Genomic DNA, 24,733 nt, shown 5'->3' with positions numbered 1-24,733 from the left:
TAAAAAAAACATTAAGAACATATTGGTCTTGAGTGTCAGTGGATTCGCACGTTAATATGGATAGCCTTTCAGTTTTTTTTAACAGACTGCGCCTCCGTTCTTTAAATGTGTGTTAAATAATGTGTGCATTTTGGGATTGTCAACTTTTCTGAGAGGGATGTTGGTGCTTGCAGAAGCCATATCCTGAGCATTTACGTTTTTACATGTATTTTTATAGTGAATAAAAATGGCTACTTTTTTCGGAAATAGATTACATTTCCTTAGAAAAAATGCCTATTATTCTCTTATATAATCTTGATAACAGACAATTAAATATGAGTTATGTTGATAGCTAATTTCCTTAAGATATGTGCATTAGGCTAAAGTGTAGGTTGCTGATGAGAATAATTGCAGGCAAACATTTAATTTGAGTCAATCCGCATGGTTGGGAATTTATTTTGGACTAATTTGATCATGTATTAGTGTTCACACGTGACAATTAATTCACACATGGTGTGAGAAGGTGCAATATCGCCCACTTGAGGTCTGGATGATCGAAATGCGGTGTAGAAAAAAAACTCTCCAAACAAAAAAGTGGGTATATGGGCATATACCTATAGCCCCTACACCACTGTATGTGTATGCAAGCCTTTCTGTCACTTTAATTACAAAATAAAGCTAGCAAGAAAACTGGTCACCTTGCAAAATATGTAATTGTATGTATTCTTTGAATGTGTGTTTACTGTAGTCTCAACAGAACAACGAAATGCCTGGTTCCGCTGTGGCTGGTGGCACATTGCAAATCTCCCCAAAATGACGCACACGTTCAACCAACCAATGGTGTAGAGGTCAACATTACATAAGCGTGAGTTAGTCCCTTCTGATGTATGATACATTTGCAAGACAAAACCAACTTGTGCGCTGCTGCCTGGTGCCGTAATTTGAATGAAGTTGTCCTACTCTGATCTCCAATTTCTCAGTTTCAAAAGGATTCAATGTTGCATAGCCTACTTGTGGAAGACCCGTTTCGATTCCAACTGATATGGCAGGCAAGTGCACTAACAATAGAGAGACAGCTATCTTTTATTGCCAACAGTATTTTAAACACAGAGTAGGACAATCCTAAATGTGACAGAGTTAAATGTGCAGAGTTAAAAGCATTACGTTTGTAAGTGTGTGTTGATTGTCTTTCTTCTGTGTCCTACTCATATCCCAGGCACAGACAACGCAAAAGTCAAGGAGCTCGTTTTAAAGTGCATGCATGCACGGGAAATGGCATATTGCCCTTACAGCCGGTTCCCGGTCGGTGCCGCCATATTGACAGCAGATGGCGCTATAATTACGGGTAATAATCTTAGTCAAGGAGCTTAGATATTACTGACTGATGTCACTTTTCCTCTCTCAGCCGCACATTTGACATTTTATGCTTACAGTCAAATCGATTTCGACATATAATATGTTGTCCTTTGTGTGTTTGTTTGTGTAATAGGTTGCAATGTGGAAAATGCCTCTTTTGGGCTCACAGTGTGTGCTGAGCGAACAGCAATACAGAGAGCCGTAGCAGAGGGACACAGGAAATTCAGTGCTATCGCTGTTACATGGTGAGATACTGGCCCAGTAGCCCTTCATATTTATACCTTCTAAATTACTTCTACAACTGGTGAGACTGAACATATTGAATTGTCTATAACCATGATCTCTAATAACCAGGCTAACCATGCCTCTGGCTGGCTGTTTTTTTTCCTTCTCTCTCTCTCTTCAATTTCCATTTAATTACATTTTCAATTTAAGGGGCTTTATTGGAATGTGAAACATATGTTTACATTGCCAAAGCAAGTTCGCTCTCTCTCTGTGTGTGTGTTCTGTAGTGACATCAAAGATAGTTTTGTTGGACCTTGTGGAGCTTGTCGGCAGGTGCTCATTGAGGTAAGGTCACCACTGATATTTCACAGAACTAAATATAATAATATATCCACAGGCAGCAGGCAGGGATTATGTTTGTATGTTTGTACACAATGTGCCTCTAAATCTTTATAAAAATGTTACTACTTATAGTTAGTTACATTTTATATATATATGTGTATGTGTGTGTGTGTGTGTGTGTGTGTAGTTGTCAACTGTGTTATAAGTCACTATCTCTCTCGCTCTTTCTCTCTCTCCCCAGTTTGGAACAGATTGGGTTGTGTACTTGACTAAGCCAGATGGCTCATACAAAGAAACCAGCCTCAAAGAACTGCTCCCTCTAGCTTTCTCCCCAGCCCACCTAGGACATTAACTGACACAGCCAAGGACATAGCCATAGTTAGCCTACACAGTTACAGTAATTCACACTGTATAGATATGATATTACACATTCAAAATACTTCTTCTCGCCACATTCCAATTGGACGTAGTGGTACAGCCAGGCAGAATTTATATTTAGAAATATTATATACCATTTTTTTTCAGAAGAGGAAATACAACTATGTTCAACTACCATTAAAATGACTGTTTGCATTAAATAAAAACATATGATTTTAACGTTTGTGTGTATTCATGTATTATTATTGTATTTGCATATGATTTAGTAAAAACATGGAAATAAAATAATGTTTGCTATAATTATATGGCTAGCTAGGGGCTCCCGAGTGGCGCAGCGGTCTAAGGCACTACATCTCAGTGCTAGAGGTGTCACTACAGACCCTGGTTTGATTCCAGGCTGTATCACAACCGACCATGATTGGGAATCCCATAGGGCGATGCACAGTTGCCTCGGTGTCATCCGGGTTAGGGTTTGGCAGGGGTAGGTCATTATTGTAAATAAGAATTTGTTCTTAACTGACTTGCCTAGTAAAATAAATAAAAAATAGCTAGCCATTTGGTAAAAGTGGGAGTTTCCAGTCACTTCCGGAAACATGAGTCGAAAATAGGTCGAAAATATACAGTAGCTTCAACATAGAAACTGTGAGGCTGTTGTCACATGGTAAAAGTGAGCATTTCCAGTTAGTTACTTCCGGAAACATGGAGGCTGTTGTCAGTGAATTGGTAGCTCCCGAAGACCTTTTGGTAAATTTACGTTTTATAATTCTCTTGATTTATAACAAAGCTGTATCATGTTTAGACAAAACCGTGTCGGAGATACCCAGCTTTCCAGATACACTCGTTAATATGTGATCAAACGTTTACAACAGTTAAGGTGTAGAAGTGAAACATATGCTAACGTTATCTAGCCATATTGCTAGTAGCTAGCTAGCTACAGTAACGTTAGCTGTCATTCCTTACACATAATCACTAACACTAGCTGCGTTCTGTTGAGTCGTTTTGCCTAAATACACAGTATGCAGATATGTATGAAGCCTTTTGATGGATATTTCAATCCAACGAAACGTTTAAAAGCCAAGTGTTTAGCGCATTGTTGTGTTTTTCATATTGCATCTTGAATGTTGTTCGACCAACGTTAGTTAGCTTGCACAACCTTTATTTAACCAGGTAGGCTAGTTGAGAACAAGTTCTCATTTACAACTGCGACTTGGCCAAGATAAAGCAAAGCAGTTCGACACATACAACAACACAGAGTTACACATGGAATAAAAAAACATACAGTCAATAATACAATAGAAAAAGTCTATATATATATATATATATACACTATGTGCAAATGAGGTAGGATAAGGGAGGTAAGGCAATAAATAAACCATGGTACAGAATTAATTCGAATATAGCAATTAAACACTGGAATGGTAGATGTGCAGAAGATGAATGTGCATGTAGATATACTGTGGTGCAAAGGAGCAAGATAAATAAATACAGTATGGGGATGAGGTAGTTGGATGGGATATTTACAGCTGGGCTATGTGCAGTGATCTGTGAGCTGCTCTGACAGCTGGTGCTTAACGCTAGTGAGGCAGATATGAGTCTCCAGCTTCAGTGATTTTTGCAGTTCATTCCAGTCATTGGCAGCAGAGAACTGGAAGGAAAGGCGGCCAAAGTAAGAATTGGTTTTGGGGGTGACCAGTGAGATATACCTGCTGGAGCGCGTGCTACGGGTGGGTGCTGCTATGGTGACCAGTGAGCTGAGATAAGGCGGGGCTTTACCTAGCAGAGACTTGTAGTTGACCTGGAGCCAGTGGGTTTGGCTGGAGTATGAAGCGAGGGCCAGCCAACGAGAGCGTACAGGTCGCAGTGGTATCACGCGTGACCATGATATAGCATTAATGTAGCTACTGTACTGTCAACATCATCAACATCAAACTTCCATTACTAAAGGTCCCAGATGAATCTTTTTATTTTACTATTATGACAGGAATACAGTCTTGAAATATGCTACAACAACTGAGATTGTTTATTCTCACTGCCTTCAGTAAATTCACCAGTGAAGACTATCAACACCCTGAACCCACTAAAGGTACCCATATTTGTTCTGTTTTTTGACCATCAGAAATTTGAGAAGAAGTACAATTCTGAATTGGTAAAGGGGGGCGTATCGAAGGAGACCAAGTTTGAATATGCATGGTGTCTGACCCGGAGCAAATATTCAGGCGACATCAAGAAAGGAATCGTATTGCTGGAAGGTGGGTAGCCTACAGTAGTTCTGTACTCGGAAGACAATAAGATATCCTTACAAATGCCTCTCATAAAATAATGATGTACAGTGCCTTCTGAAAGTATTCAGACCCCTTGACCTTTTCCACATTTTGTTACATTACAGCCTTATTCTAAAATGGATTCAATAAATAAAAATCCACAGCAATCTACACACAATACCCCATAATGATGAAGCAAAAACCATTTTTTAAAACAGAAAAACCTTATTTACATAAGTATTTGGACCCTTTGCTATGAGACCCGAAATTGAGTTGTGGTGCATCCTGTTTCCATTATTCTTGAGATGTTTATATAATTTCCCACAGTTGACAGTGCATGATAGAGCAAAAACAAAGCCATGAGGTCGAAGGAATTGTCCGTAGATGTATGTATTTATTTTATTGAGCCTTTATTTCACTAGGCAACTCAGTTAAGAACAAAGTCTTATTTACAATGATGGCCTACCCAGATCTGTTGAAAGGTACCAAAACATTTCTGTGGCATTGAAGGTCCCTGAGAACACAGTGGCCTCCATCATTCCTAAATGGAAGAAGTTTGTAACCACCAAGACTCTTCCTAGAGCTGGCCAAACTGAGCAATCGGGGGACAAGGGCCTTGGTCATGGAGGTGACCAAGAACCCAATCTCTGCAGCACTCCACCAATCAGGCCTTTATGGTAGAGTGGCCAGATGGAAGCCCTCCTCAGTAAAATGCATATGACAGCCCGCATGGAGTTTGCAAAAAGGCACGTAAAGACTCTCAGACCATGAGAAACAAGATTCCCTGGTCTGATGAAATCTTTGGCCTGAATGCCAAGTGTAAATTCTGGAGGAAACCTGGCACCATCCCTACTGTGAAGCATGGTGGTGGCAGCATCATGCTGTGTGGATGTTTTTCAGTGACAGGGACTGGAAGACTAGTCAGGATTGAGGCAAAGATGAATAGAGCAAAGTACATGATGAAAACCTACTCCAGAGCGCTCAGGACCTCAGACTGGGGCGAAGGTTCAGCTTCCAACAGGACAACAACCCTAAGCACACAGCCAAACAATGCAGGAGTGGCATCGGGACAAGTCTCTGAATGTCCTTGGAGTAGCCCAGCCAGAGCCCGGACTTGAACCCGATTGAACATCTCTGGAGCGACCTGAAATAGCTGTGCATCGACGCTCCCCATCCAAGGCTGTAATCGCTGCCAAAGGTGCTTGAATAAAGTACTGAGTAAAGGGTCTGAATACTTGTGTAAATGTAATATTCGTTTTTTTTTTAAATATATAAATGAGCAAAAAATATCTAAACCTGTTTCTGCTTTGTCATAATGGGTATTGTGTGTAGATTGGGGGGGGGGGGGGGGCAACTTAATCATTTTTTTGCCCTAACGTACCAAAATGTGGAAAAAGTCCAGAGGTCTGAATACTTTCTGAAGGGACTGAATGGATCTTTTTGGAATGAAATGCTGACATAGTGCAACGTAAAGTGCATTGGCCTACTTAACCCGCCTATAATAATGTTACTGGGACTGTTGCTCAATTTGTTTTATAGAGCTGGTTAACAAGGGATCAAAGGACGATGCCAGAGACTTCCTGTTCTACCTAGCTGTGGCCAACTACAAACTTAAGGTGACATTCACTGTACTACTATATTACCCCCCAGGTTTTAAGAGAGAATTTATTGTAATGAAATAAATGACTCTGTCTCCCATCTCTGTTGAGTTGATTGCGGAAGATATCATTGCACCTTTTACTCAATTGTATCTCTCTCTCGCTATCGCTCCATATATCTCTTTATCATCACAGGATTATGAGAAAGCTCTGAAGTACATCCGCACTCTCCTGAAAAATGAACCTGGGAACAAGCAAGCCTTGGAGCTGGAAAAGCTCATAGACAAGGCTCTAAAAAAAGGTGAATGGCGAAGACAGGGAGCATATATGAAGGCTGGAACGCAATAGTTCTAATTTGAATCCTTTCCTTGTCTCCTTCATGATCACTGATGTGGCGGGACATGACGGGTAGAAGATGGATAGGTGTAAGTAATAAGGGCAATGTTTATGTTTTGACATTCACTTTTCTCCACACAGATGGCTTGGTCGGCATGGCGATCGTCGGGGGAATCGGCCTGGGCGTGGCCGGACTAGCAGGCCTCATCGGATTGGCTGTGTCTAAGGGCCATGGTCCGAGGTCTTAATATGAAGTGTGGAGGGCCTTCACTTTACTAACACACGTCAAAGAAAGACTGACGACATGCATTCTCTTAACTTCTCCCCCATAACAAATTCAACTAAGGTTGGAAATGGATGGTGTTTCCAAAGATCAGAAGATCACCCAATGATCTTCCAAAAACATCCTACTCACATTCTCCATGGAATAATGTTTGGGGATTGGTTTCTGAAAATAGCCTTAATTTCACTTAAATTGTCTTTGTATTTTAACAGGTGTTTTGATTCCAGTGAATTTGACATGTGTATGTACAGAAGTATATTGTGCCACATTTTGTCTTCCATATTATGCAGTGTAAATAAGGGTGATGAAATATGTAGCTGAATGGAATGGCATGTCTTGACTTACTGCCCTCAGTATGTTAGTTAGCATGCCTCCTGAGCATATAATTATGGTGGATTTTGTAATCGACTTCTTTATAAGTGCAATGATACTTCAATTATTATTGTTCTCTGTATCATTCATTTAGAAAGAAAGCATTGTAGTTTAGGGAAGTGTCTTAGTTTTAGAGGTAAGTGTACTTGTGTTGTGATGTAGTGTCCACGCCGGTAGCAGTGTCTCTATTGTTGGTCAGAATTAGGCAGCTGTGATGTGGGTCACTCATATAATGCCCACAGGGGGCATCCTGTCTTAGGGATGCAAGTTGATGTTTACTGGGATGAGTCTTGTCCTGGTGGCAGAACTGAGCAATTTCCGCTAGATCGGCCAGCTGCAAAGTCAAAATTGTCTACATTGTGAAAATTAACGATAACAAAGAATAGGTTTTTGGTGTTAAGGTTAGCAGTGTGGTTATATTTAAAATCTGATTTTATTACTTGGCTGTGCCAGCTGGTGGCCACTCTGCAGAGCTGCCTCCAGAATAAGATTAATGACAAAAAAATCACTAACCTGCCTTAGGGATAGGGTCAAGATGAATACCCAACTAGTTTGTCTTTCATTTGCAGTGTACATGTAATAATAACAGTATTTATCCACAATCTAGCACCATTTACTCAAGTGATCGTAATAACAGGATACTAACATGATTATGATTGTTTTGTATCTGGTGTAATATAATACATCAACATTCCAAGACTTATCAACTTTTGATTGTCAAGGAATTAATTTAAAGTTGGTATGGTTTCTTAATGTACACATTTGGAATGCACTGTTGGAGATAGGATACATCATTGTCATCATAATCCTTGCAGATGTTCAGTATTAACCAACCACACGTTTGGGTCACTGCATGCTTTGTTGTGTTTTGAATTGTTATAAATGATCAACAGGTTGGAAGGAAATGAATAAAGGGCAGAGCTAGTATACACGCACAATGTTGGCAGACCCATCTCCCAGTCTGTTCAATCTATCAAAGTCATTCTCTAAAGGGATCGTCTATTGATCGACCAAAGTACAGTTTGCACTCCTCATCCTCCCTGACCTGCTCGCGTTGTTTTCACACGTCTAACTGGCATTCTCTTTACTGTTGACGTGCATGTGCCAGGGTTGTGTTCATTATGGCAAACCGTAGAAAAAGGTTTTGCAACGGAAAACAAAAACAAGCATTTCTTATTAGTTCAGGTAGCCTACTCCAGGTAGCCCTAGTTCATGTAGATCCTCCCTGTTTCAGTCCATTTTCTTCTGTTTGGAGCGGGTTGAGAGTTTCAAATTCCTTGATTGTAAACATCACTAAGGACCTATCATGGTCCAAACACACCAAGACAGTCATGTAGAGCACTCCCCAAAGCCTATTCCCCCACAGGAGGCTGAAAAGAGGCTGAAAAGATTTGGCATGGGATCCTTAAAAAGTTATACAGCTGCACCATCGAGTGCACTGGTTGCAGTACCGCTTGGTATGGCAACTGCTCGGCATCCAATCGTAAGGCGCTACAGAGGGTAGTGTGTACGGCCCAGTACATTACTGGGGCGGAAGGGTAGCCTAGTGGTTAGAGCGTTGGACTAGTAATTGAAAGGTTGCAAGTTAGAATCCCCGAGCTGACAAGGTACAAATCTGTCGTTCTGCCCCTGAACAAGGCAGGGGCAGAACGTTCCTAGGCCGTCATTGAATCAAAGGATTTTACTGACTCTTTTGCACAGGCTCGTTGTATGCTCACTGTACTCTAACCACACACACATACGTACTAAACTAACACTCCCAACACACACACACGGACAAACACACACATGCATATTGACGCCACAAACACACACACATAAACTCAGCTTTTTCAGGACCCTGTCTTTCAAAGATAATTCGTAAAATTCAAATAACTTCACAGATCTTCATTGTAAAGGGTTTAAACACTGTTTCCCATGCTTGTTAAATGAACCATAAACAGTTAATGAACATGCACCTGTGGAACGGACTTTAAGACACTAACAGTTTATAGACGGTAGGCAATTAAGGTCACAGTTATGAAAACTGAAAGAGGCCTTTCTACTGACTCTGAAAAACACCAAAGAAAGAATCCCAGGGTCCCTGCTCATCTGCGTGAACGTGCCTTTGGCATGCTGCAAGGAGGCATGAGGACTGCAGATGTGGCCAGGGCAATAAATTGCAATGACCGTACTGTGAGACGTAGCTGATCATCCTCACAGTGGCAGACCACGTGTAACAACACCTGCACAGGATCGGTACATCTGAAAATCACACCTGCGGGACAGGTACAGGATGGCAACAACAACTGCCCGAGTTACACCAGGAACGCACAATCCCTCCATCAGTGCTCAGACTGACCGCAATAGGCTGAGACAGGCTGGACTGAGGGCTTGTGGGCCCGTTTTAAGGCAGGTCCTCACCAGACATCACCGGCAACAATGTCGCCTATGGGCACAAACCCACCATCCTTGAACCAGACAGAACTGGCAAAAAGTGCTCTTCACTGACGAGTTGCGGTTTTGTCTCACATGGGGTGATGGTCTGATTCACATTTATGGTCGAAGGAATGAGTGTTACACCGAGTCCTGTACTCTGGAGGGGGATCGATTTGGAGGTGGAGGGTCCGTCATGGTGTGGGGCGGTGTGTCACAGCATCATCGGACTGAGCTTGTTGTCATTGCAGGCAATCTCAATGCTGTGCGTTACAGGGAAGACTTCCTTCTCCCTCATGTGGTACCCTTCCTGCAGACTCATCTTGACGTGACCCATACTGCTCGTTCTGTGCGTGATTTCCTGCAAGACAGGAATGTCAGTGCTCTGCCATGGCCAGCAAAGTGCCTGGATCTCAATCCCATTGAGCACGTCTGGGACCTGTTGGAGCGGAGGGTGAGGGCTAGGGCCATTCCCCCCAGAAATGTCCGGGAACTTGCAGGTGCCTAGGTGGAAGAGTGGGGTAACATCTCACAGCAAGAACTGGCAAATCTGGTGCAGTCCATGAGGAGGAGATGCACTGCAGTACTTAATGCAGCTGGTGGCCACACCAGATACTGACTGTTACTTTTGATTTTGACCCCCCCTCCCCCCTTTGTTCAGGGACACATTATTCCATTTCTGTTAGTCACATGTCTGTGGAACTTGTTCAGTTTATGTCCCAGTTGTTGAATCGTGTTATTTTCAATCAAATATGTACACGTTCAATTTGCTGAAAATAAACGCAATTGATAGTGAGGACCTTTCTTTTTTTGTTGAGTTTACATTCACATTCCTTCACACTATTCACTTACGCTGCTGCTACTGTTTATTATCTATGCAAAGACACATGACCCCTTCCTGCATGTACATATTACCTGAATTACCTCAACAAACCTATACACTGCACATTGACTTGGTACCTGTATATAGCCTTGTTATTGTTATTTTATCGTGCACAATTGGCCCTACGTCGTCCGAGTTTGGCAGGTGTATGACGTCATTGTAAATAAGAATTTGTTCTTATCTGACTTGCCTAGTTAAATAAATAAATTATAATTTCATAGTAAGGTCTACACCTGTAGTATTCGACGCATGTGACAAATAACATTTTATTTGGCTGTTCACTAGCCTAGTTCAGTTTGGTGTCACACGCTCCAGAATGGATTCACTCACTGTGGACATCATTTTACAACAGGAAGGTTTAAAGATTATGGATGATAGGTTATTATTTATGTAGGCATTATCAGCCGACAGCGATGTTAGCTAGCTATTCATTAACTCTTCGACACGACCGAAACTCACCATGACATTGCATCGGGCAAAATAATTCTCATTTGGGTTGGTGTGCTGAGGCCAGGGTCACAAGGAAAAGCACATCACATAAAAGGGATAGTTCAGCCAAATTACAAATTAATGTGTATATTTGGCTGTGTTTACACAGGCAGCCCAATTCTGATATTTTGACCAATCATTGGTCTTATCGGTCAAAATACCAATGTGTGGAAAAATACCAGCCTTAGTTTCATTACGTTGAAAGGCAAGGAGAGACTACAATCCACAATTTGGTTTTGTTAAATTAGCCACTGCCATCAATTGCTAATATAAGCATTACAGAGGAGGGCATTTAACTTTCTATATCAGTTTGACGGGAAACCCAACATAGTTTCTGCATTGTCCATTATACCAGAGTAATTTATCCGATTACTGGCTTCCCCACATCCTGTACAAACACACTTTCCTAATCAGTGCTGTTATGGGAATGGTAATATATATTTTTTTGTTTTATCTTAACCTATTACACCAAGGACATCACAAGGATTCATCAAATAGTCCAAATGTTATGAAATATCACAGTCATATAACTAATCATTTAAAACCACTCAGTTAATTGGCAGATACAGTACTTAGTGCCTAATTGATACTTAGCTGGAGTGAAATCAACATAGACATGTGGTTCCCAACACTAAAAAACACTGGTCTACACCAGGGTTTCTCAAACAATGGGTCGGAACCCAAAGTGGTTATGAGAATAGATCTATAATCGCACACTATTTCTTCTTAATTTGAGTCATTGAGGATGATTTGCGTCACGGGAGGACGGCCAATTTCTCAATTGGGTCTCAAGCCGAAATAGTCATAAAAATAACCTTGTCTAGACTAACTTGAAACTTACATCTACGCCCAACCAACCCCTAGCTCACAGCTTTAGCCAGTGCACTTGCAGAGTAATCACATTTTAATGATGACTAATACCTGTAAAGAGTTAGGGAAAGTTACACACCCTTCCATAAAAAAATCACATAAAAAGAACGTTGGCAGTAAAAGTCATAACAACATGAAGAACTAATGGTTTGACCAACAGCTCAGAAGCCATGCTGGAGCAGAGGAAGCCGTACAATTAGGCTTTGGTAAACATCTCTCGTTTTCAGAGCAAGTGAACTCCGGTGTCGGCGGACAACAGAACTAGCAGGCTTTAGGCTAGACTACATTTACTAGGCAGCATCTCAATCGCCTAAAGAGGCTTTCTCTCTCATTTACTGACATGAAATAACTGGACAGGGCAAAAAACTATGTACAACAACAGTATCACTTTCACCTGTCCGTTGTTTTCAGATCAGTTCAGATGAAGAAGAGGAGATGATAAGACGAAGAAAGGAAGCCACAGACTATTGAGATGCAGCCTTAAATAGTGAGACAATGGCCCAGTTCAAATATGTAAAGCATGCACCCTTCATATGATATTCACTGGATTGTGTTGTGTTGTGTTTCACCAATTGGATGAGACAAATGCATTAGTAGTTTCACTGTTCCAACACTAAAACCACATCTATTTGTTAACCAGACTTTTATATTTTCGTAATAACAGTTCCTGACACTTCATGAAAAATTTACCCATATTTCCAGGGAGGGTGCGGCCTTTGGCACCCTTGCCTTCTCTCACTCATATTTATTGGCCAACAGTGTTTTCTTCTGGATTGATTTTAAAGGCCCTCCTATTGTCCTTACATGGAGTTTGCACAAATGTGTTTGCTTGTTTTAAATTCTCCGCACCTAAATACTTCAACCCCCTGTCACTGAATCAGGTTAAGGATTAACATTGTTCTGACTGGGCATATTAGTGGGGGTCTGGGTTCCAGGAAGTGTGTGACTATGTTACACTTACTCTACAACAACCATGCAACAGATGGTAGCCTATGTGATTTGGGTGTGTTACTTGGAACTGGGCAGTTTTAGTGGGATGGTAAATGTGACAGTTGACCTTGTGTCAGTTGGCCTTGAAGCAATGAAATTCACGACCAAAACAAATGTAACTGGAGGAACACATTTTGTCCAGATCTCCTCAGTCATCACTTTAAAACACCAATTTACAACACCTGACTCTCTGCCAGTTAGGAGGTTGTCAGCATCAATATCATGCTGCCTGTATTCTTTAGTGGAACTGGCATAGGTCAACCTGCAATGATGCAGAAACTGAATTTCATATTGAAAAAAATAAACAGGCTATGTATCAAATTAAGAATAAAGATAAAAAATATTTGGGAAGTAATGTTAGACAATGTAACATCTCAATGTTTCAGTTATATTAGTACATCAATTATAATATATTGTATTTTATTTTGTCATTTCACCTTTATTTAACCAGGTAGGCTAGTTGAGAACAAGTTCTCATTTACAACTGCGACCAGGCCAAGATAAAGCAAAGCAGTGCGACACAAACAACAACACAGTTACACATGGAATAAACAAGCGTACAGTCAATATATTTTTTTTAAAAGAAAGTCTATATACAAGGGTGTGCAAATGGCGTGAGGAGGTAAGGCAATAAATAGGCCATAGTAGTGAAGTAATTACAATGTAGCAAATTAACACTGGAGTGATAGTTGTGTAGATGTGCAGATGATGATGTGCAATACTAGAAATACTGGTGTGCAGATGAGCAGAAAGGTAAATAAAAACAATATGGGGATGAGGTAGGTAGATTGGATGGGCTATTTACAGATGGGCTATGTACAGCTGCATCGATCGGTTAGCTGCTCAGATAGGTGATGTTTAAAGTTAGTGAGGGAAATATAAGTCTCCAGCTTCAGAGATTTTTGCAATTAGTTCCAGTCATTGACAGCAGAGAACTGGAAGGAAAGGCGGCCAATTGAGGTGTTGGCTTTGGGGATGACCAGTGAGATATACCTGTTGGAGCGCGTGCTACGGGTGGGTGTTGTTATCGTGACCAGTGAGCTGAGATAAGGCGGAGCTTTACCTAGCAAAGACTTATAGATGACCTGGAGCCAGTGGGTCTGGCGACAAATATGTAGCGAGGGCCAGCCGACTAGAGCATACAGGTCGCAGTGGTGGGTGGTATATGGGGCTTTGGTGACAAAACGGATGGAAATGTGATTGACTGCATCCAATTTGCTGAGTAGAGTGTTGGAGGCTATTTTGTAAATGACATCGCCGAAGTCGAGGATCGGTAGGATAGTCAGTTTTACTAGGGTATGTTTGGCAGCGTGAGTGAAGGAGGCTTTGTTGCGAAATAGAAAGCCTATTCTAGATTTAATTTTGGATTGGAGATGTTTAATATGAGTCTGGAAGGAGAGTTTACAGTCTAGCCAGATACCTAGGTATTTGTAGTTGTCCACATATTCTAAGTCAGAACCGTCCAGAGTAGTGATGCTAGTCGGGCAGGCGGGCGGGTGCGGGCAGCGAACGGTTGAAAAGCATGCATTTAGTTTTACTAGCGTTTAAGAGCAGTTGGAGGCCACGGAAGGAGTGTTGTATGGCATTGAAGCTTGTTTGGAGGTTTGTTAACACAGTGTCCAAAGAAGGGCCATATGTATACAGAATGGTGTCGTCTGCGTAGAGATGGATCAGGGAATCACCCTCAGCAAGAGCAACATCGTTGATATATACAGAGAAAAGAGTCGGCCTGAGAATTGAACCCTGCGGTACACCACAGGTTGTTCAATTATTTATTTCCTAAAAATACATGTAGGCTAAGTCAACTTTCATATATTCCGACATACTGTAAACACAAGGGCATAGAGCAACCATTGGACTTTCGTGAGTCTCCATTGCCTGATAGACACCTGTTCAGTTTCAGGCTGTAAAATGCAAAAGGCAGATAGGCCTAGAGAGAGAGAGAGAGAGAGAGAGAGAGAGAGAAATAGAGAGATAGAGTGAGTGTGTGAGTATGTGTGTGTGTGGGTGTGTGCCTGTGTGTGAACCTGTGTGAGAGGGGGTGGGAGAGAACACAGGTTGACAATGATAAATCATTGAGCATATCTGTTGCTCTCAACAAACTTTCTCATTGGCAACCTAACACAACTGTGTCCCAGAAGGGGAACAGACACTCAAAAGCATTTGCACCGGTGAACTATATGTTCGTTTTTTTTTTAAGCCCGAATATCCTAAACAAAAATAAGTGAATCTAATAAAATCGAAGAGGAGACAATCTAACGAAGGGATATACCCGGTTTCTTTCTCTCTATTTGTCTATCGCCTTCTCTCTTTATTTATCACCAAATACTTGAAAAAAACAGAATGGATCCAATAGTGGAGGTCGTCGCCTTGCTGCTTGGGTTTATAGGATGGGTGATGGTGGGGATAGCTATACCCAACCGTTACTGGAAGGTTTCCACCGTTGATGGGAGCGTCATCACTACCTCCACCATCTATGAGAACCTATGGATGTCCTGTGCCACGGACTCTACAGGTGTCCACAACTGCCACGAGTTCCCCTCTCTGCTCGCCCTGAATGGTACGGACATCCTAGAGAAGGATAATATTTTTGATGTGAAAAAATTGTGTTAAGGAATAAATGGATTTACTGCCTGTGGTGATATTGTTCGGTTGTCAAGGCACATATGTTACACTTTTTCTTAGTAATGTTTTGTTTGTGACTGAGAGGTCAAAAGGTTCAAATATTATCATCCCAGAACGACATCAATAAACAATTCATTTAGGTTGAATCATTGAAATCAGTCAAATCAGACCCTTTTTTTAGAGTTTTTAGAGTTTTTTTCTTCTCGAATAAACACAAAACAGAAGGATAGTTCCATTTCAATAGATCGTATTCTTAAATATCATCATAATTATTGGATATTATTTGGCTATACAATGTGTAGAACTCAATATGTTTCTTTACAAATCACATTTGAAACAAATGTAATAATCCTCATATTTGTTATTACAGTATATATTAAAAAAAACATGTTATAGGCCAATTCATTTTGTTTGTGAAAGTGACAATTTGTGTTTATTCATATGCTCTGTCTCGCAGGATATATCCAAGCGTCTCGAGCACTAATGATTGCTGCGATTATTTTCGGATCTATCGGGCTCCTTGCAACCCTGATCGGGATGCAGTGTTCTAAAGCAGCTGGAGAGAACATGGTTCTAAAGGGTAGAATAGCTGGTGTTGGAGGTGTCCTATTCTTGCTTCAGGGTAAAGGGATATTCTTGTCTTTAACTGTTTATAGTCATAACTGCCACCTCTTAAGGATCTTGAGCACAATTAACTTAAATAATCTCTCTCTGTCTCTCTTTCTCTCTCTCTCTCTCTCACACACACACACACACACACACACAAAAACACAAAAACACAAAAACACATACTATATCTCTCTCTCAGGCCTGTGTACAATGATCTCAGTATCTTGGTATGCTTTCAACATCACCCAGGACTTTTTTAATCCATTATATCCCGGGATAAAGTAAGTGAGAAGGAAATTACCACCCAATCCAATTACTACAATTAGGCTACTGGCACACTGCTGTCCTCTGCTGTCTGTTAGACAGAAGAGCAGTCACCAAACCAACATGTAATGCCTATTGTTTATGAACTTGACAAAATGAAGGACCTACTGTGTTTTGCAGGTATGAGATTGGAGAGGGCCTCTACATTGGCTGGTGCTCTGCTGTTCTTGCTACCGTTGGGGGATCTTGTTTGACATGTGCCTGCAAACTGGGCACGTCTGAGAAACAGTGAGTTCAGTGGATACTGTGTGTGTCTGTGTGTGTCTGTGTCTGTCTGTGTGTGTTACAATCCTTAATGCATGTGGGTTGGTGATTGGTGGTTTTATTTTATCTATGTTTGCCCTCCTCACCCACTCTTCCTCTCATCTTCTTCCTCAGATCTTACCCCTACCAGCCCAGGGGCACAGTGTACTCTGGCAATGCACCATCGCAGAGTCAGGCTGCCACTTCCTATGGCCGGAACGCCTACGTTTGAACAGAGTTAGAGAGCACACCAATGAACCATGGGGATCACCTGTATCCACCATGTCCAATGCCTGCAAACCAGACTCCAGTGCTATACTATGTAGGATTGTGTATTTCATATTTGGATCAATCACCTCATATTGAAGATATTATGGCTGTTAATTTGGTTGTGGTGCACTGTGCAAACATGTCGCCTGTAAAATAACGTGCAATAGCTGAGGTGTCTAATGACTGATGCCTGCATTATATACCATTTTTTATTTTCATAATGATATAGGCTCATGTTTGCATGAAAAGGGATGATTTGATGAAACGTCTAGATCTAGGGGAATGTCCAAACCAGCAGATTAAGACTGTTGATTCTCAAGTACTGATGTTATGGAGATGTTTTGTATTGTTTGTACAGTTTTATAATGTCTGAGATGGGTGTGGCTGTCTTATGCCATTCTGAATGTTTGTTTTAGTTCTTTAGTTTCGTTTACAATTCCACCCAATAAAAATATTCTTTAAATACTCAAATTCCTATTTTGTTTGTATCTAATAACCTAACGTAGCAAGCTTCTAGTGAGGAATGAACATGATCAACCATATGTTTATTATTATTACAGACAATAGACATAGTGTTTGGCCCACAGATAACACTGAGGGATAGGCATATCAATAATATTCCTTTGTGAATATTATGGTATGACCAGTGACGGCGTAATGTGCCATATATGGACATGGGAGTATAGTCTACGAGCTAAAATAGTTCATCCAATGAGACCGCCCCACGTTGGTAGGCAACAACGATGTGTGCCGCTAGAACCGGCCACTCACCGCACAGAAATATAGGGCATTTGAATCCGTGAAGGAGGGGGTAAAAACCAGACCGGGTGAAGTTTCACTTTAGAAAGCACCTAAATTGACAGCTGGCGAAGTTATTCAATGTCATGCCACGTAGAGAAAACTAAAATAATTTATTAGATCCATGCAAAATTGCAATTTGGCTGTCTAAACAACGTTGTCCTACGCGAGTAAATTATAGGAACCTTCCATTAGCTCTCCAAGGTGTCACTCGGAACTATTTCTTAACCGGACCACTAAAACATATAGCCTCAAAACGATGAAGACGTTATGAAGAAAATTACCGTTTAAATGATATCGTACGTAGTTTGCAATTCAATTATATCAGAGACGTGAAATATACAACTCCAGGAGAAGTGTGAAGTATATAAGTATGGAGTCGGGGCGACGGAAAGGTCTCAGCGGGGTCCTGTCCTCCTTGTCACTGCTCTGTGTCATTCTGGACCTCCAGTTGGACGGTAAGACCAGACAGATAGATAGCAATGTGTTTTTGCCCGAATAGTTCAGTCTGCATAGAGCTGTTGATTTAAAAAATAACGGTAACTAAGTATTCGGTTAGTTCCTTAGCTAGGTATGCTACGACCGATTGTACAGGATAATCAGGTAGTTTTCTGTGTGCCCTTACTTGTTAACCACTGTAGACTAGCTAGGCTATCGAAACCCTTTGGCTGTTGGTTTACTTTTTTACATACTCCCTTTACAAACAAGTCCTATGATTTACATCTAGAGGGATGGAATGTATGTCTACTGTTAAAATGACACAACATTCATGAACATAGCTACTCTGTCTCCTTCATTTAGGTCAGTTCCTATGTGGCTATGTGAGCAATTGCCTATGGGGGCTTCCAAGAGGCTCACACTAAGTGTTTTGTTTCAGGTGTCTTGGGGGCAACTCATGTGGAGATTGAGCAGCACTTGGAGATGGGCCGTAAACTGTTGGCTGCCGGTCAACTGGCGGAGGCCCTGTCCCACTACCACTCTGCAGTGGGTAAGGTTACCAACCAGACACACACATCATTATAGCTCCAACGTCACTGCCCATGTAGCCTGTTTGTCTGTCTCCCTCTCTGTCTGTACTCTGTTTGTAATAAGTCGAGCTGCTTCCACATAACAAAGTCCCTTCAAGTGATGGGTTATTTCTTATCTCTCTCTCCCTTATTCTTTCAGGTCAACACATTGAGTGAACTACACATTCTCAGTAAAATGTGGCCATGTACACCTAATAAATAAGTCACATGAAAGTAGAAATCTATTGTGTTCTCCTACTTATCTACTGTATTTGACCCTTTCCCTTCCCTCAGAGGGTGACTCTAAGAACTACCTGACTTACTACAAGCGGGCAGCTGTGTTCCTGGCTATGGGAAAGTCCAAGTCTGCCCTGCCGGATCTGACCAGAGCCATCCAGCTCAAACCTGACTTTCTCGCTGTGAGTGGACACAGACAGTTGTCGACAACATCGCTGTCATCATGATAAATCACGGTTATGAACAACAATTGTGTGAAATTGTTATTAACTCTTAGATTAAAAAAACTATCTGTATCTTTCTCTATCTCCGTCCCTCTCTCCTCCATATCCCCTCTTCCCTCTCTCGGCCTCCATGTTTCCAGGCCAGACTGCAGAGAGGGAATATCTTCTTGAAGCAGGGTAACACCCAGGAGGCCCGGGAGGACTTTGAGGCTGTGGTAAGTCTAGATGCATAAAAATATAGCTATTTTACTACTATCAATTATATTTCTATGTCTAGTTACACCTTATCCATCTGTCAACCAAAATCTCACTGCTCCCCCCCACCCCCCCCCCAATACACTCATCATATACTGTCTCATATTGCAATTATGTGGTGTGGGCGAGGTTAAGGGAATCTGAAGGATTAGATACACTTGATATGTGTTGTGTTCTATTATGTATTTATGGTCCTGATATGAGTCATCTATTATATATTTATAATTACAGTTTCTTCAGAAACCTTACCTTTTTTAATTTCCTCAGCTGCAGCGATCCCCTGACCAGGACGAGGCGCGGAACCAGCTGATGAGGGCCAACGAGCTTGAGGAGCTGCAGGAGGAGGCCCACGCGGCCCACCACAGAGGAGACTACAGCACCACCATCACTGTGCTAGACCGCGTCGTAGAGGTAGGGAGTAGCTCCACCACAGGGCCTAGTCATGGAGGCAGGGGTTACCTCTGCCACAGGGCCTAGACATTGAGAACTCTATTTCACCTAGCCTCTTAAACTTGATCCTCAATACCTTCATCAATCTGTGGTGCACTATACTTCAACAGACTTGGTATCAAATCATAAATTCACACCACTGAACTCCCTACCTACCTACCTCCCACCCTTCTCTCTTTTCAGCTCTCCCCCTGGGACCCTGAGTCTCGGGAGCTCCGGGCTGAATGCTACATTCGTCTGGGAGACCCTCGGAAGGCCATCCAGGACCTGACCCCCACCACCCGGCTGAGGAACGACAACCGAGGTGCCTTCCTCAAGCTCAGCACCCTGCACTATGACCTGGGGGAGCACCAGGAGTCACTAGGGTATGCGCACTAGAATATTGTATTAGTAATAGGGCGGAGTGATTTTAAACAAACAACCACATTTACCAAGCAAATACATGTAAATTAAGAGGTTGTGAGCTTCAGAGCAACATTGGTTTGTGTTTTTGTATCTGTGGTTGATTTAAAGAATGCTCACTCTTTCAAACATACTAACACTTTTTTTTTTTTGACAGGCAAAAATCTCAAACCGCTTTGCAATGTGTAAATCTGTGTCCCTTTCCTCTCCCTCTGCAGTCATGTCAGGGAGTGTCTGAAGCTGGATCAGGATGACAAGGAGTGTTTATCCCGTTACAAACAGGTGAAGAAGCTCAGCAAGCAGCTGGACTCTGCCGAGGAGCACATCCAGGAGGAAAGGTCAGTACCACTGCATCTAGCTAGTTTGGCAGTCTAGTCCCTGTGGTGGTTTCTCTTATGTTTTCCTTGACACTAAAGACAAATGCAGTTGCCCATCAGACAAATCGGAAGTATTTTTTGGGGGGGGGGGGGGTTGCCCAGAAATGATGAACACTGGCCCGAAAATGTAAATGAGCTATTTACACGCAGAAGTGCCATATGTTGCCTGCCTTTCACCAACACAAAGGGGAGTACTCAAAGATCAGTACTGGAATTCTTTGTATTTTTGTTGTTATCAGTAAAAATAAATCATATTGGAGAAGACTCAACTTGCCCGTCTGCCATAAATGCCCTAAATTGTTTATCATTCACTTAAACAATGGGGAGGAACCAGAAAGATACAGTATGTTTTAGGCTACTGGAATTCTATGCAGTTTGGTTGTTTTCGCTTTTTTTATCACCTGCCTAATGAGGCAACCTCAGAGCAGGTTCAACTTGAGCGACGGCTCAATTCATATACCCCAAGCAATAGGGCAACCCTCAAGGTCAATCCCTGCCTACCTACAGTGGGGCAAAAAAGTATGTAGTTAGCCACCAATTGTGCAAGTTCTCCCACTTAAAAAGATGAGAGGCCTGTAATTTATCATAGGTACACTTCAACTATGACAGACAAAATGAGGGAAAAAAATCCAGAAAATCACATTGTAGGATTTTAATGAATTTATTTGCAAATTATGGTGGAAAATAAGTATGTGGTCTTATATGGTAGCACATCTCTATGTGGTAGTCCCTCCCTGTGGGCAATGTTTCAGTCCCTATGGGAGTTTTATATTTCAGTTCCTGTGTTCCCTCAACAGGTTTATATTTGAGGTTTCTTTGACAGTTTTAATCACAACCTATTTGTATCCACTTTGGTTCATATTTAGATATGACTGTTGTATGGTGGTTCTATTTAACTCTTGTCCTAAAAATGAATATTATTAAATGTTTGTCTTCAGGTATCAGGATGCCATAGACAAGTATGAGTCAGTGATGAGGACAGAGCCTAATGTCCTCTACTACACCAATAAGGCCAAGGAGAGAATCTGCTTCTGCCTGGTCAAGGTGGGTCCCATCACATAGATGCGTTTAACCCATGGAGTGGGCCATATCTAGATTAGCATGACCTGTCCCTCTACTGAAGTCAATTGTTAGTGTATCGGAAATTCTCAATTACTTTTACAACTGCGGATTTCCCATAACTTTAAAAATGATATTACTAATTAAGTAATTACAAATAGAATGGGGAAACAATGATGATGCTTAAGTGTTGCTCCATTTCTCTCCACCAGAACAAGATGCCTGCTATGGCAATAGACATTTGCTCAGAGGCCCACCAGAGAGACCCACGCAACATCAACATCCTCCGAGACAGAGCTGAGGCCTTCATCCTCAACCAGGACTATGAGAAAGGTACTTTCACCATCCTATTACTGTAGCAAAGAGAATGATGACACGTGGTGATAAGACTTTGTGCCGCATTTGTGTCCCCTCCGTCAAGTACTCAGAACACCGGCTGTCAAACTTGCCATGTAAACAAACCCAGTGTTTTGTAGCCAGAACCAGTCTAACGCCGCCCTGATTACGGCACATCCAAATCCCAGCGGGATCATTGTACCAGCTTTGTCAAGTATCCATTTTGATCTTTCTCTCTCTGCCTTTTTTCCCCGCTTACCTTGCCCTCCCTTCTCTCTAGCGGTGGAGGACTACCAGGAAGCGAGGGAGTTTGACAAGGAGAACAATGAGATCAGGGAAGGTCTGGAGCGAGCCCAGAAACTGCTCAAGCTCTCCCGGAAGAGGGACTATTACAAGATCCTTGGTGTCAATAGGTATGACTGACATAGAGAAGGGAGCTCTGTTCAAATACTTCTTCGAAGCATAATGCCTTCCTTCCTTGGAATAATCTACAGTGTATTTATGATCTATAAGCAATTGGACAAGTGACAAGTTGATTCTATTTGATGACATTCTATTTTCACCATATGTGATCACCTCATGGTAATGCATTTGGTCCTTGTATTCAAACGATATTCTACATTACCAACATGTTTTTTTTTTTCCAGGAGTGCCAACAAACAGGAAATAATCAAGGCGTACAGAAAACTGGCCCAACAGTGGCATCCTGACAACTTCAGAGAGGAGTCGGAAAAGAAGGAGGCAGAGAAGAGGTTTATCGACATCGCCTCTGCTAAAGAGGTGCTCACCGACCCAGGTAATGAACTGTATATGTACCTGATAATGTTGCTCAAGCTGGTAGATAAGATCACTTCTGACTATTTAGGAAGCTGTAAAATATTTGCAGTATGATAACGTCCTGTCGGACCACTTTACTGTAATCTACATGTGTTGAAAACGTAGCTGGATACTTGTTGTGCATTATTCATGTCTCCCTACCCCGAACCGTTAGAAATGCGCCAGAAGTTTGACTCTGGTGAGGACCCCCTGGACCCAGAGAGTCAACAGGGAGGCGGTCAGGGTGGCCAGGGATGGCCCTTCCACTTCAACCCCTTCGAGTCTGGCGGCAACTACCACTTCAAGTTCCACCACTAGTGAGGATGAGACAAGAAACATGGGGGTGGGGGGGCTGACTGACAGAACCAGGAAGGATTTACAATTGGAGGATTTTAGGGCTTATGACAACCCGTGGAGTAACTGGTGGACGTACCCAGGGGTTGGATTTGGGGGATTCAGGTTGGATGTGGGGTGTTGTGGGTAATGTAGTGAGACAATGGGGATGTGAATGACACTGTCAAAGGCATTGGACTACTACTGTACCGCGAGGGGTTGAGTTGTACAGAGTTAAACTTTCCTACCACAAATTCTACATGGATGAAACTAAGTGACAATGTTGTCGGCTGTTGACTCGAGTGGTCGAAGACGCGCAAATAAAGTCCTGCATTGGTGCGCTGTTCAGTCCTCCCAACTTGGCCCAGGCTGTTGATCCTGTCATTGCATCCCTCCATGTTATTTTTTTGTGATGTCTGCTGCTGCTTTTACTTTTGCTTGGTATTTCTTCCATTTTTCGTCTATTCAACGTAGCTCTTTTGGTTTTTGCTTGACTAGCCTGGATGCTGGACTGTTTCTCCATATATTTAAAGGCCCAGTGCAGTCAAATGTAATTTTCCTCTGCTTTATATATATATATTCTCTCAGGATGGATTAATATTTTGAAAATGGTATAAGAGCTCTGACATTTCAGCCTGTTTTGGTGGGATGGAGTTTTGGCCTGCCTGGTGAATTAGTTTAATTGACCAATAAGAAAGTTACAAACCCCTCTGCCAATAAAAGCTAGACCACTCCCAGACAGTCCTAGCAAAAGTATTGCTTGAGAAAACAATTTGAAATGAAACCAATCTACAGTAAGGTACTTCATTATTACCCAAAAAGGATTTGATATTGAGATAAAAATGCTGTATTGGACCTTTTTAATAATACTTAAATAAGCTCAAGTTGGATAAAAGCAGATTCAGACTGGCACCCAAGCTGATTTATTTTCAGAGCTTTCAGAAGAGTGTCGTTTTCTTCTTCACTAAACAATGTCTGTTTTTGTTATTTTTATCTGCAAAGCTTTGAATGTTCTCCACAGAATATACTCTTGACCTAACTTAATTGACACAAGTGTTATGGAATAGTTGGTGACCTACACCTTCCTGGTTGTGTACCCGGTCAAAAGGGTGAGAGGATGAAGCATGTCTGTCTACTTCCTGAAAGAGCCTGTTCTCGCTGCCCTTTGAAAACATGTTTTATTTGCCGGTCTTTTTAATAACTAATCCTCCTGTGTTCCCCAGTCCAAAGCAACTGAAGGGACTCCCTGCAATGACAAACAAATGACTTGCGTCATTTTAGTGTATCAAACAAATTATGGACTACAACCAAATGATGGATTGTCAATATCATCCTGTCAAGTCCACTGTTAACATAATTTGAGTTCTAAGGATGCAGTATAGCTGTAACTGAAAGCTTTTTATGTCACCGACTGCTCAACTACGTGATCATTTTAATGTTTCTAGGGGGTTTTCTCGTTGCCAACCAGAATTAACTAAAATGCTCAAACTATTAAAATATGGAAACAAACAACCCTGTTCTCTGGTTCTTTCACTGTTATAAATTCATGGTTCAGGTATAATTTCAGTACTATACTGATGGCATACCATCT

General features: G+C 41.7%; 4 protein-coding genes across 4 annotated transcripts; all 4 read left to right on the top strand.

The window, feature by feature from the left end:
• The first annotated feature begins 838 nt into the window (after positions 1-838).
• On the top strand, positions 839-2,503 carry zgc:103586. The gene is made up of 5 exons (XM_021577997.2): positions 839-1,028; positions 1,196-1,324; positions 1,469-1,580; positions 1,848-1,905; positions 2,144-2,503. Exons 1-5 carry the CDS (start codon positions 1,022-1,024, stop codon positions 2,252-2,254), a joined length of 417 nt encoding a protein of 138 aa, XP_021433672.1. The 5' UTR covers positions 839-1,021; the 3' UTR covers positions 2,255-2,503.
• A 370-nt stretch (positions 2,504-2,873) lies between these two features.
• On the top strand, positions 2,874-8,068 carry LOC110500580 (mitochondrial fission 1 protein). The gene is made up of 5 exons (XM_021577996.2): positions 2,874-3,024; positions 4,397-4,529; positions 6,081-6,157; positions 6,335-6,440; positions 6,617-8,068. The coding sequence occupies exons 1-5, from the start codon at positions 2,980-2,982 to the stop codon at positions 6,721-6,723; spliced, it is 468 nt and encodes a 155-aa protein (XP_021433671.1). The 5' UTR covers positions 2,874-2,979; the 3' UTR covers positions 6,724-8,068.
• Positions 8,069-14,794: 6,726 nt separating this feature from the next.
• On the top strand, positions 14,795-17,319 carry cldn15a (claudin 15a). Its single transcript, XM_021577995.2, has 5 exons — positions 14,795-15,337; positions 15,860-16,024; positions 16,211-16,292; positions 16,456-16,563; positions 16,714-17,319. The coding sequence occupies exons 1-5, from the start codon at positions 15,121-15,123 to the stop codon at positions 16,808-16,810; spliced, it is 669 nt and encodes a 222-aa protein (XP_021433670.1). The 5' UTR covers positions 14,795-15,120; the 3' UTR covers positions 16,811-17,319.
• A 299-nt stretch (positions 17,320-17,618) lies between these two features.
• Positions 17,619-24,654, top strand: dnajc3b (DnaJ (Hsp40) homolog, subfamily C, member 3b). Its single transcript, XM_021577994.2, has 12 exons — positions 17,619-18,104; positions 18,524-18,634; positions 18,948-19,072; positions 19,255-19,329; positions 19,637-19,780; positions 20,003-20,184; positions 20,440-20,559; positions 21,537-21,642; positions 21,870-21,990; positions 22,274-22,406; positions 22,641-22,789; positions 22,985-24,654. The coding sequence occupies exons 1-12, from the start codon at positions 18,020-18,022 to the stop codon at positions 23,125-23,127; spliced, it is 1,494 nt and encodes a 497-aa protein (XP_021433669.2). The 5' UTR covers positions 17,619-18,019; the 3' UTR covers positions 23,128-24,654.
• Positions 24,655-24,733: the final 79 nt, after the last annotated feature.

Source organism: Oncorhynchus mykiss, chromosome 21, assembly GCF_013265735.2.
Source record: "Oncorhynchus mykiss isolate Arlee chromosome 21, USDA_OmykA_1.1, whole genome shotgun sequence".
NCBI classification, from domain to species: Eukaryota; Metazoa; Chordata; class Actinopteri; order Salmoniformes; family Salmonidae; genus Oncorhynchus; species Oncorhynchus mykiss.
Note: the sequence above shows the minus strand (reverse complement) of the source record. Positions and strands in the feature narration are given on the sequence as shown.

Excerpts from the sequence above, each read along its gene's own strand:
- zgc:103586 (XM_021577997.2), top strand. Across the intron at positions 1,325-1,468 it reads AGATGGCGCTATAATTACGG|GTTGCAATGTGGAAAATGCC; the intron begins GTAATAATCTTA and ends TTTGTGTAATAG. Across the intron at positions 1,581-1,847 it reads AGTGCTATCGCTGTTACATG|TGACATCAAAGATAGTTTTG; the intron begins GTGAGATACTGG and ends TGTGTTCTGTAG.
- LOC110500580 (XM_021577996.2), top strand. The coding sequence starts at position 2,980 with ATGGAGGCTGTTGTCAGTGAATTGGTAGCTCCCGAAGACCTTTTG. Across the intron at positions 6,158-6,334 it reads TGGCCAACTACAAACTTAAG|GATTATGAGAAAGCTCTGAA; the intron begins GTGACATTCACT and ends TTATCATCACAG. Across the intron at positions 6,441-6,616 it reads AGACAAGGCTCTAAAAAAAG|ATGGCTTGGTCGGCATGGCG; the intron begins GTGAATGGCGAA and ends TTCTCCACACAG.
- cldn15a (XM_021577995.2), top strand. The coding sequence starts at position 15,121 with ATGGATCCAATAGTGGAGGTCGTCGCCTTGCTGCTTGGGTTTATAGGA. Across the intron at positions 15,338-15,859 it reads CTCTCTGCTCGCCCTGAATG|GATATATCCAAGCGTCTCGA; the intron begins GTACGGACATCC and ends TCTGTCTCGCAG. Across the intron at positions 16,293-16,455 it reads CCATTATATCCCGGGATAAA|GTATGAGATTGGAGAGGGCC; the intron begins GTAAGTGAGAAG and ends TGTGTTTTGCAG.
- dnajc3b (XM_021577994.2), top strand. The coding sequence starts at position 18,020 with ATGGAGTCGGGGCGACGGAAAGGTCTCAGCGGGGTCCTGTCCTCCTTG. Across the intron at positions 21,991-22,273 it reads CAACCAGGACTATGAGAAAG|CGGTGGAGGACTACCAGGAA; the intron begins GTACTTTCACCA and ends CCTTCTCTCTAG. Across the intron at positions 22,407-22,640 it reads AAGATCCTTGGTGTCAATAG|GAGTGCCAACAAACAGGAAA; the intron begins GTATGACTGACA and ends TTTTTTTTCCAG.